The sequence below is a fragment of the Acinonyx jubatus genome, chromosome C1 (assembly GCF_027475565.1).
Source record: "Acinonyx jubatus isolate Ajub_Pintada_27869175 chromosome C1, VMU_Ajub_asm_v1.0, whole genome shotgun sequence".
Taxonomy (NCBI): domain Eukaryota; kingdom Metazoa; phylum Chordata; class Mammalia; order Carnivora; family Felidae; genus Acinonyx; species Acinonyx jubatus.
Window position 1 is genome coordinate 50,685,335 of NC_069381.1, and position 12,933 is coordinate 50,698,267.

Below are 12,933 nucleotides of genomic sequence, written 5' to 3' on the forward strand. Positions count from 1 at the left end.
TGCATTCTTACACTTGAAAAGTTTACTGCCAGAATAGAAAATAATTATAGTTTTGAACAATCAATTATCTTTACTGATACTAAACACTTCAAATGGTAAGGCATTCAGTCATAAAAACCAAAATCAAATACAAATAAACAAGTTACCTGAAACAGCTCTAATACATGTTTACTTAATTTCCAAAAACTCATACAGCTAAACCACAGTAACTTATAATTTATTAAATTTACACTTAAACCTTTTGGTGTATTAACTTATCCTTCTTCTCCAGGAGGAGTACCTGATATATTAAAACTGGATACATACTTAAGAGGAAACAATATGCTTTCTTATTTAGTGAGATGTGTACTCACTTGATACAGGTTCTCTACCCAGCTCCCATTCAAATCCTGAAACACGTCTAGATTTTCTATTTTGGCCCTTGTTTCCATTACTTCTTAGATATAATACTCAAGGATGCCATTCCTATCAATTGTTATACTCAGCTCAATTATAAGGCGTTAAGGGGCGCCTGGGTGGCTAAGTCAGTTAAGCATTCAACTCAATTTGGGCTCAGGTCATGTTCTTGCAATGCGTAAATTCAAACCCACGTCGTGCTCTGTACTGACAGTGTGGAGCCTGCTTGGGATTCTCTTTCTTACTCTCTTTCGGCCCCTCCCCCACTCTTACTCTCTCAAAATAAACTTAAAAAAAAATAAGGCATTAAAAAATTATTAAACAAGGATAAATAATGATGTACATTTTGAGGCAAATAATAAGGTAAATAAAAGTGTTCTACCTGCTTTAATAAAAATATAACAATTATCTAGCAATAAGAAATTTTAACTTTATTCATATTGTCAATAAGTATAAATGTTAGATGTACTACCTCCCAAAGGATGAATAACATAGAAAATAAGACCTGGGTTCAAGTCTAGATAAATTTCTTAATCTCAGCCTTATTGTGGAGAAAAATAAATACAGCCAGAATTAAAAGATTCCTTTGGAATTATAAGATTCCTCTGACACTGAATAAATTAATTTAAATGAAAACAATTACATACTATAAAACACTAAATAAATGTTATCATATCAGTACATCACATGAAAGTTCAAAACACCAGGGATAAAGAAAACAACTCAAAAAAGCCTTGAAAGGAAAAGATACCAACCAAAGATTAGCAGTCAGAAGTATACTGGACCACTCAAATGCTTCACTTAAAGTCAGAGGACAGTTGTGTCCTGTTTTCAAAATCTTGACAGAAAATAATTTAAACCTTAGAATACTGTATCCAGCAAAATTAGTAATTCTGGAGTAAAGGTAAGATAAACATATCGTCAGATATAAAACTCTTAGAGAATTTACTCCTATACATCCTATTTCAGGAAGATACTGAAGGCTCACAGTAAAATAAGTAAAACAAGAAAGGAAAATATATGGGATATAAGGACTCCATCGCAAAAGAAATGTAAAGCAAATTTCCAGCATAATGGTCAACAGACTCCAATATGACAACTGCACTGAGTCTAGCGAGCCTAGGAAAGTCCCTCTGCTGCACTTAACAATTTAGTTCCCAGGGGAACGGGAACTGATGTATTCTACTGTACTGCAAGAAGCTTTACAGAGAATTTTAGTGACAACACACTGAAAAGTAGGGACAACTAAATAATGTAGCTATTCCAAGAAAATAAAAAGCTATACAAAACAAATGCAGGAATAGAATCATAGTAATCCACATGGCTAAGCTGCTAAAATTGTTACATAAGAATCACAAACGTAAAAAAAAAATAACATTAATTTAATGAAAAACTGGGATATAACTATACATGGGAGAGATGACAAGTGTATGTATTTTTTCCTGGATTTATGCAAGCATATATATTTCTAGGAAGGAAAATATAAGAGTTAAATCTTCATCTTCTGCAACAGTCAATAGATATTTAAAATTGAACAAGAATCAAGAAATAGTAGCATGGATGTGTTATTTAGAAACAAGAAATAAAAAAACAAAAGAAAGAGCAAAAAGAGTTGCCAGTGATTGACATACTGAAAATTAGACATCAAGGTAGGGAAAAGCTGGTAAAAATGAGATGAAAGACCTCCGTTTTTAATTTTAAGCCTACAGTACTTATAAAGTTTAAGTATAGTCATAAAATCATTTTAAAATACTTAAATATGCAAATAACAAAAATAAGTAGGAAGATGAAAAAAAAAAGACCACTCAACGTCCCCAATTTCCAAGCAGAAGCAAAACAGATAAACACAAGTTAGGGATGCTCTAGATAAGATACCTGTACTAGATAAGAGGTACAGCTGATAACCTCAAAATGGTTTCAGACACATTTTAGATTATATAATTTCTCCTTTATTCCATGTCCTTGTAAATACTTAAATCACAATTTATAGAAGAATAATTCCATGTTACCTTGTCTCTCTTAAAAACAATATATATTTTCTTTAGCCTATCTTCCAGAAATTTTACTCACACTAAGTGTCAATTACATGTAGTGTTTTGTACTCTGTACCCTCACAAGAGAAGACAGATATTATTATTATCTGCCATTTTTTAAATAAGATAACTGAGTGGCCAATAAATTAACTTATCTAAAGTCACCAAATAGTGCAAACTGGAGTCAGAAATCACACCCGTATCTCTATGACTGTAAATGCCACTCTCATAACACTACACAGTTCCTTATTTTTTAACTAATCGAATCAATATTTACTGTGTGCTTCCTGTGTGCTTCCTGTGTGCTAGCACACTATTCTAGATGCTGGAGATAAAGTGATAAAGGAAAGGAGCTCCTTGCTGGCTCAGTCAGTAGAGCATGTGACTTATCTCAGGGTCCTGAGTTCAAGCCCCACCTTGGGTGTGGAGCCTACTTAAAAAAAAAAAAAAAGTGATAAAGGGATAGACAAGTCCCTCTTAACAGTAATTACATTCTAAAGAAAAAGACAAAAGAAAAAAAAAAAAACCCAATCACATAACTATATAATGTAACGGCAGAAAACGACAAACACAAAGGGTGGCGAACTAGAGGAGAAAAGCAGTAGATCTTTTTGCTGAGGGTGAAGAGAGTGAGCCTCTCTAGACAGTGACCTTTCAACACATATACATCTGAATAAGGAATCAAACCACATGAAGATCTGAGGTAAAACATGTTAAGCAAAGAGAAGAACAAATGGAAAAGCCTTATGCAGACTGGAATTTTGTTTGTTAAAGGACAGTAAAAAGACCATTGACGTTAAAGCGACATGAGCAAAGCAGAGTAGGATATGAAGTTAGAGACAGGCAGGGGATAGAACATGTAGAATTTTATAGAGTATTACAAAAAAAGCATTTTTCTGCTTGTAATGGAAGTCACTGGAAGGTTTTATGTTGAGGAATGAGTAATCTAATTGATAATAATTAAAATTTCTCTGGCTAGGGGCGCCTGGCTGGCTCAGTCAATAAAGCGTGTGACTCTTGATCTCAGGGTCATGAGGTCAAGCCCCATGTTGGGCACAGCGATTACTTAAAAATAAAATCTTAAAAAAAAATCTCTGGCTATAAAGTTGAAAACTGATTTAGGCAGGGTGGAAGGCAGATGATCAAATTAGAAAGGTACAGAAAAATCTGGGGCACCTGGGTCATTGGGTTTGAACCTCTCATCAGGCTCTGTGCTGACAGCTCAGAGCCTAGAGCCTGCTTTGGATTCTGTGTCTCCCTCTCTGTCCCTCCCCTGCTTGTGCTCTGTGTCTCTCTGTCTCTCAAAAAATAAAATAAAACATTAATAAAAAAAATTTTTTTAATTAAAAAAAAGAAAGGTACAGAAAAATCTGAGATGAGCAGCTGCCCAATATGCTAAGCCTCTAGCCTCCATGAAGCAACTGAGCATCCAAAATGTGGCTCATCTGAAACTGAATGTGCTTAGAGTATAAAATACACACCCAATTTTGAAGACTTTTTGTAGGAAAGAAAAAAAGTAAAATATCTCAACAGCTTTTTACATTTATTATATGTTGAAATGATAATATTTTAGATATATTAGGTTAATTAACATGATTAAAATTAATTTCACTTGTTTCTTTTTGTTTTTTTTTAATGTGGGAACTATAAAATTTTTAATTACAAATGCAATTCCCATTATATTTCTATATGACCATGTTGATCTAGATGGTGACCTGCCTAGAGTTTTAAAAGTGGAGAAGATAAGATTTGGGATACATTTTGAAAGCAGAGCTTATAAAACTTGTTTGAAGAGTAAATGTGAGGACTAAGACAAAGACTGGGTGGCTCAGTCGGTCAAGCACCGGACTTCTGATTTCGGCTCAGGTCATCTCACGTTCGTGAGTTTGAGCCCCATGTCGAGCTCTGCACTGGCAGTACAGAGCCTGCTTGGGATTCTCTCTCTCTTTCTGCCCATCCCCTGTTTGCACTCTCTCTATCTCTCAAAATAAAGAAAGAAAAAGAAAAAGAAAGAAATCATTTTGATTTCAAAACTTTGGGTGTCAGAAACTGGGCAACTAGGTGGTGAAATATGCTGTGATGGGGAAGTCTGGGTTGGAATCCTATGTCTGAGCTGCCCTGTTGGATATCCCAATGTTAAGTCACGAACTCTTAGTGTTCTAGAGTGGTCAGCCTATAAAGCCTACCCAACAATCTCATGTCAAGTATTCTGAGCAGTACATCAGTAAACATTGTTGATTATTGGTTAAACCACAGTGCAGGCACATATATTTGATTCCTGTGTAATACTAGATTCTGCCAATAAGAACACTTGAGGGCTTTTTGTCCGACATCTTAGTGAGACTGCAGGGGTGGCTGCTGCTCTCTGAGCTTTGCAATGCCACCCAAGGATGAGAAGAAGAAAGATGCTGGAAAGTCAGCCAAAAAAGAAGGACTTAGGGAACAAATCTGGGGTCAAGGCCAAAAAGAAGAACTGGTCCGAAGGCAAAGTTCAGGACAAGTTCAATAACCTAGTTTTGTTGACAAAGCGACGTATGACAAACTCTGTAAGGAAGTTCCCAACTATCAGCTTGTAACTCCAGCTGCTGTCTCTGGGACACTGCCAGGGCAGCCCTTCAGGGCTCCTTAGTAAAGGACTTTTTAAGCTGGTTTCAAAGCACAGAGCTCCAGTAATTTATACCAGAAACACCAAGGGTGCAGATGCCCCAGCTGCTGGTGAAGATGCATGAACAGATCCTACCAACTGTATTTTAGAAAATAAAACTTTATTAAATTAAAAAAAAGAAAAAAAGAACATCTGCAGAAATATAGTAACTGGGAGTTCTAATGTCTTAACCTAACAGCTTACAATTCCAATGCTAGCTCTACCACAGTGAAGTATACTTAACCTCTCCATCCCTTTACTCATTACTAAAATGAATGCAATATCTACACCGCAGGCTGTGAGGATTAAATAAGATAACATATGTAAGATAATTAACATGTGACCTGGCACATAGTATAAGCTTAATACATTTCAACTATTAATAAAATTATGTGATAAGAAATCGAATAAGTAAAGCTACCAAAGATTTTTGGAAAGTTTATTCTAGTTCTACTTTAAAAATAGACTGTACAGTATCTGATTTCAGAAATCTCCAAAATCAGGGGTGCCTGGCTAGCTCAGTCAATAGAACATGCAACTCTTGATCTCGGGATTATAAATTCAAGCCCCGTGTTGGGTGTAGAGATTACTTTAAATGCCAAGTCATGATAACAATAAAAAATCTTAAGGGGTGCCTGGATAGCTCAGTCAGTTAAGCATCTAACTCGTGATTTCGGCTCAGGTCATGATCTCATGGTTCCTGAGATCGAGCCCCAAGCGGGCTCCACACTACAGGTGTAGTGCCCCTCTTCACACTCGCACGTGTACTCGCTCTCTCTCTCCCCCCAAAATAAATAAATAAACATTTTTTTTAATATTAAAAAAAAAAAAAAGAAATCTCCAAAATTAAAATGTGTTACCTGTAAGTAGTGTTTGGAACATAGACATCCCTGGCTGGAAACTCCAAAATTTCTCTGGTAGGTCTAACTCTACTGTCTGGGTAAAGCTTCACCTGAAGCAGCTCTGGAGTTAGGCAATAGTGGGGATTTTCAGGTGCAGGAGAAATGTCTATCTTCAGCTGAGCTGGGTATAAAAATATATTATAAAAACAACATAAACAAATAAATTAAAACTTCATATTAAAAATGTTCTTGGAAGGATTCAGGTCCTCTTTTTGCAAGAAGTCTGGAAAGAAATCAAAATTACTGTTATCTCAGACCTCTAAATTATTTCATTTTACCGAGTCTCAAACTTACTAATTACTGATACAGACACAGTACATGTAAAATAATAAATACCTACTGAATGAATAAATGAGTGAGAAGGAAAAAAAAGAAGCAAAAGAAAACAAAACAGAAAAGGATCTAGCATAGGATCATGCCAACATTTTGAAGGTTAAGTGATTTAATTTAAACTTCTTTACTCTAAAACAACAAACAAAACAGTTTTACTCTGTAATGGTTTGTTCTGACCATAGTATCAATCTGCTTCAGAATATTTACCATCCTATGTACATTTTTTCACCTAAAGAATAATTGTAAGCCACAAAATTACTCATCATTCTCAAGTCAGTACTCAAATTATCAAAAGTACTGAGTCTTGCATATAAACTGTGAAGACCACAAAGGCAGAATAATGAAATGAAGAAGACTGACAGACATTGGGCAAAGAAAGACACATGGACCAGATAAGTGAAAAAAAGAAATACATAATTACTAAAAATATGACATATTAGGGATGAAAGGGTTGTAATCATGTCTACTCAAAATTTTAAAATACCTGTAATAGGTCTTAGTCGCCGTAAAACAGAAGATGGCCTTCTCATATCAGCAAGAAATTTGTACAGATCTTCATCACTTAAGCGGTCTCCTTCCTGAGGAAAAGCATTTGAGAAAACAAATAGAGTAGATTGAAAAAAAAATGTATAGTGCCTGTTAATATTCTTACCCTCTTCTGTCCATTTAGTCAGAATGAAAAGATTAAATTAATATAATTATGATTAAAAACAAATACCATACTGATTTCCTTCCTTTTATGCTTTCAAATTTTATTGAGTTATGATACTATTATCTGTACCTTAAATTTAAATATTTACTTATAGCCCATTATTTATGTCTATAAAGTATTACAAGACACTCTAAAATAAAATCAATAGAAGTTGGAGATGAAATGGAAAAAAGAAAAATAAGGATATAGACAGAAAAGGGGCATCTGGGTGGCTCAGTCGGTTAAGAATCCGATTTCAGCTCAGGTCATAATCTCACAGTTCATGAGTTTCAGTCCCGTGTCGGGCTGTGCTGACAGCTCAGAGCCTGGAGCGTCTTTTGGATTCTCCGTCTCCCTCTCTCTCTGCCCCTCCCCCACTCATGCTTGCTCTCTCTCTTCCTCTCCCAAAAATAAATATTAAAAAAAAAAGTTAAACAAAATATATAGACAGAAAAGAAACATACATAAACGACAGTCTTAAAAAGTCATTGCACTTGAATTTCTGTCTTTTCAATTTTATACTACCACATTTCTCAAATGCAAAATATACAGCATTCACTAAATTGGAAAAAGAAAAAAGTAACAAAAAGCTACTTTTTTTTCTGACTGCAAGTACTTAAAAAATTTTATTTTTGCTGTCTTTTATTCCCATGACTTCATTCATTCCATAACTGGAAGCCTGCATCTCCCTCTCCCTTTCACCCATTTTGCCCATCCCTCCACCTCACACCCTTCTGGCGACTATCAGTGTGTTCTCTGTATTTATAGGTGTAATTCTGCTTTTTGTTTGTTTATTCATTTGTTTACATAAACTACTCTTAAAGAGAAAAATAATTATTCTGATATTAAGACCAGAGTGAAAACTATGAAACAACCTCAATCAATGGGAAAAGAGACAAGCAAACCAACAAATAACCAAACCGTACCTAATTAATACAAAATTTTCTATTTCATATATTTTTTCTTGCAATTAAAATAGGTAAGAATTTGTTTCATTCTTTTATTCAAGAGTAGGTCTTTAGATTTTGTTAATCCAAACCTCCTGCACTTGATATCTTTTTGTTTTTAGTGCAGAGTTCATATACTTATGTGGTAATGAACATATTTAACATTACTTTATTATGTGACCTCACCTTGAGACAGATTCCATTTGTTCACTATTATATTCTAAACATGGTACAGAACTGATCTTCTTTTATCGCACTATTTAGAAAAGTGATTTTTTTTAATATTTCCTTTTGAGAGAGCGCAAGCAGGGGAGGGGCAGAGAGAGGGGGACAGATGATCTAAAGCAGGCTCTGGAGCTGACAGCAACAAACCCAATGCGAGGCTCAAACTCATGAACTGCAAGATCATGACATGAACCAAAGTCAGGCACTCAATCAATTAGGCCACCCAGGAGCCCCTAGGAAGGTGATTTTTTTTTTTTTTTTAAATTTCTAAGTGGTTCAAGATTTTTGTTAATACTTTTATAAATAGCTTTTAGTTTTATTGAGTTATGATTAGAGAATTTCATTTTAAGAGGATTTTTTCTGTGGCCTAATTGTTGTAAATGTTCCATCAGTTGCTAAAACAGTATACTCTCTTTTTGGATACAGTATTAACATAACTTTTTAAATGGTCCTTATTGATAGTACATTCAGATTATCTCTACTTAATTATTTCTGTCTACTTAACCTGTTAAATTGATTATATTACTGGCCTCCAATCTTTACTTCCTGTTTCCATGACATTTGTTGGGGTGAGGCATAATTCCCTCCTCTTGGGTGGGCCATGTGACTTTCTTTGGGCCAATAAGCAAATGTGATACAGAGATCTGAAAAACATCTGTACAAGTGAGCCTGCCCCCTCTTGAAATTCTGCCACTGCTATGAGAACATGACCAAGCCAGCCTGCTACAGGATGAGAAGAGAAGTTGAGACACATGGAAGACGTCTGAGTCATTTCAGTCTTCCTACCAAAAGTCAGTCTCAATTTCCAAATGTGAATGAGCCTAGCTGACACCCTCCACTTCCACACAGCATATTTTACCACTATGTACTCCAACTTATATATACTCATCAACAAATAAAACATGTTCCTGAAACTAATGTGTGGGCTTAATTTTGTTTTTATATCTCTATGTATTTTTAATAATTTTGCTTAACAACTTCAAGTCTGTACAGAAGCAATCCTAATTACTATATCCCAATCCCAGATAGTAATCCCTCATCAATTTAAAAGAACTGCCTTCTGTATCTCATTTAGGAGAAATTCGTACCATGAATTCTACTTTACTAAAATTGTAATGTCTGCTTTTTCCTTAATTTGCATTTGCCTAATGCACAGTATCCTAGCTATTTAAAAATACTTATAAGAATTATAGATGCTAATAATTTTTAACAAATAGACCATACAAAGTCAAATATAAATCCTCTCCATTGCTGATATTTCCAACAATCATTCATTTTAAGTTTTCACGATCACTTTGCGCTAGTTTCTAGTTACCAGTCTCCAACACAGTGTCCACTACATGGTGAATGCTCAAAATATATTTGCTAAATCAATAGGTAGGTAAGTGGATTAATATTCAGTACATGCTGAACATTCAAAAACTATTTGTTGGATCAATAGGTAGGTGGGTAGATGAATGACTTGTTGATTTAAGGTTACAATACCAGTTCAATAATAAAGTAGGCTGAAGAAATGGAAAAAGAGCTGTAGAAATAGTGCAGAAGTGATGCAGCAGTTAAGGAAATAGAAAGAGAAAAAAATGTCATAGCTGCAAGGCTGTGTCACTGTATCAGGTAAATCTACTGTCCATAGCTTTATTTGTCCTATCACTTCAACTAGCTAACACTGTGACCTTTTCTAGACTCTTCCTCATACTACTGTCCATAATAAAAAGACCCTCACCACTTCAGACACTTCTCACCTGCTTTACTCTCCATATGAATCTCACCGAGCAGCTGTCTATAAATGCTATTGATATCAAACTGTGAAAGGAGCTTCAAGCAGATTGCTGTCTTTCAATCCATGGCACATCCTTTCCTAAATCCTTGTCCTCTTTCAAGTATTAGATATTATAGGCCAGGATTTCCTCCTCTTATTAAGAATAAGACCTCAAATGAAGGAATTCTAAAAGAATACTTAGCATTTCCCAGTCATCTGTTCCAAAATATAGACATGGTACCAATCCATTTTATATCAAAATCCAGGATGTACATGCATACATGTACGCACTCATACAAAAAGCAAGAGGAAAAAAGCTCACTGAAGCAATATTTAACTTCACTATGTGCAATGCACTATTATTTTTCTATTCTCCTGAATTTGTTCATTTGTTTTCAAGCTGGGTATTACCTATTAAATTTCTATTACTGTTAACGGATCATGATCAGCATTTGAAAACTACTGGTTTGATTCATAATTTGAAGCACAGAGAATATATTTGCAAAGAATAAAGTGTCTTTTATCAAGAACTTCTTGTACCTATAAACTCACCTAAACAAATAATGTTGACTACATTTTAGCAGAAAAATATACTAGTAAGGCCTGAAAGTCCTATTCCATATACTATAGATGTGGTAGCTTCAACCAAAATAAAACTTGGGTAGGGAAGAGAGATACAACCACTCAATGACTAAGAAAATTCATAAACCATAAATGTTTAAAAGTTAAAACATTACATTTAAGAAATAGGATATAAATGTGGAGGATTGATGTTGATGCATTATTAGTGCTAACATTTAAATATAATTATACAACAGCAGATACAATATTATTTTATTCTTATACTTTTTGCTCTTAAAAGCTTTTTTAATTTCTAGAAATCACAATTATTACATGTACATGTACAAGCAAATATACAATTATAATTTTTCTGAAACCAAAATAATATTATGTACAAATATCCCCATAGAATTCCTACATGACAGAACAATACCTGCTTAAAAAAATTCGTCACTGTGAGAGTAGCAGGTCGAAAGCTGGTCAAGTTACAAGCATCATCTCCACTTGTTGTCCTTTCGAGTGATCGTCTGCCAACAATGCTAGAATTCCTCCTCTCTGACCAAGACCCTTTTCGTTCTACCAAGGGAAAAGAAAAGTCTGGTATTCATTTTCATAATATTTAAATTGTTTTAAAAGCAGCTTTCCAAACACAGGAAAAAAATTCATCCAAGTTGAAAATTATCTACCCGACATATTGATTGTAGTAAAGAATTTCATTTCTGGAGATATAGGTAAGGAAGCACCATACCTAAATCTCCTGGTTCTTTTAAAACTTCTCCAGTGGAAAATAAGTTTCTACCACACAGACTATGCATATGACCAAAGATGAGCTATAACATGCAGCTACAGAGAAACTATGCATTTAATAGGAAATATTCACACAATGAAAATTTTAGTTACCATCTAATGGTCCCTCAGTCTTAGCACTTGAATTTGAAACAGAATTTTAAGATAACATTCATTCAAAGTCCTTGCAAGATACCCTTATTATTCAAAACCAACTGGAAAACAACAACAACAACAATTGAACAACTATGCTACAGATCAACAAGGAAACTGAAGACTTAAAACCATAAACAAACTAATACATGTCACTAAGCAAAAGTAGAATATGTGTTCTTCTCTAGCACACACACGGCATTCTCCAACATAGATTAAGCCATAAAACAAAATAAAATAAATTCAAAAGGACTGAAATCATATAAAATGTTTCCCAAGAACAGTGAAATTAAATTATAAATCAGTAACAGAAAAGTATATGGGAAATTCATAAACATGTGGAAGTTAAACATACTCTCGATTCTCAAAAAACCAATGGGTTAAAGGAAATAACAAAGAAAATTAGAAAATATTTAAGATACATGAAAATGAAAACACAATATCCCAAAACATATGGCATATCATTAAACCCGCACTCAGAGGAAAATTTATAGCCATAAATGACTATAAATAAAAAAGAAAAGTTCTCCAATAAGTAACTTAACCTTTCATTTTTATAAAGTAGAAAAAGAGAAAACTAAACCCAAAGCAAGCACGAGAAAGGACTCAAAGACAACAGCTGGATGACAATAAAAGAAATAGAAACTACAAACATAAGAATGAAGCCAAAAACTGGTTCTTCAAAAAGTAAATTTTAAAAACTTTGCTAAGTGGGCGGTTAAAAAATACAACATCTCAAATTACTAACATCAGGAATGAATGAGTAGACGTCACTACAGCTCTTAGAAAAGGAATTATATTACAATATTTTGAATAACTATAGGTCAAAAATTAGACAATTTATACAAAATGAACAAATTTCTAGAAACACAGTACTGAAACTGATTTAAGATGAAACAGAAAATATGAAAAGATCTAAAACAAGCAGAAAGATCTAATTAGTAATGAAAAAACTTATCACAAAAAGACCAAGCCAAGATGGCTTCACTAGTGAATTCTTCCGATTTAAAAAAAAAAACAAATACCAATCCTTCACAAACTCCTCCAAAATAAAATTTATAAAAAAAGGAATAATTCACAACTCATTCTGAGGACAGTGTTACTCTGATACCAAAACCAGACAGAGATTTATTTCACAAGAAAGAAAAACTACAGACCAATATCCCTTATGAATATAGAAGAAAAATACTAAACAAAATATTGGGAAACATATTCTAACATCTACAAAAAAATTATATGCCATGACCAAGTGGGAATTCTCCGAGAAATGTAAGATTAGTTTAACCTCTAAAATCCAGTCTATTAATGCAATACACCCTACTAAAAGAATACAGGACAAACACCATACAAGTCAATTCAAAAGCAAAAAATGCATTTGACAAAATCCAACATCTTTTGATGATAAAAATACTCAAAGAGTTAGGAATGGATGGGAATTTCATCAATCTACTAAACTACATTTATGAAAAACCTACAGTAGACATCATACTTGATTATAAAAGA

General features: G+C 34.0%; 1 protein-coding gene and 1 pseudogene across 13 annotated transcripts in view; one reads left to right on the forward strand and one right to left on the reverse strand.

Moving 5' to 3' along the window:
- The window catches only part of DOCK7 (dedicator of cytokinesis 7), a 224,653-nt gene that overhangs the window by 143,130 nt on the left and 68,590 nt on the right, over positions 1-12,933 (reverse strand). For all 13 annotated transcript variants that reach the window (XM_027059014.2, XM_027059013.2, XM_027059012.2 and 10 more), the window contains exons 12-14: positions 10,925-11,067; positions 6,793-6,886; positions 5,934-6,096 (exon numbers count right to left, since the gene is read on the reverse strand). In XM_027059014.2, coding sequence (XP_026914815.1) covers positions 5,934-6,096; positions 6,793-6,886; positions 10,925-11,067 — 400 coding nt within the window. The remainder of the gene's footprint in view (positions 1-5,933; positions 6,097-6,792; positions 6,887-10,924; positions 11,068-12,933) is intronic.
- LOC106980781 (40S ribosomal protein S25-like) lies at positions 4,717-5,296 on the forward strand (annotated as a pseudogene).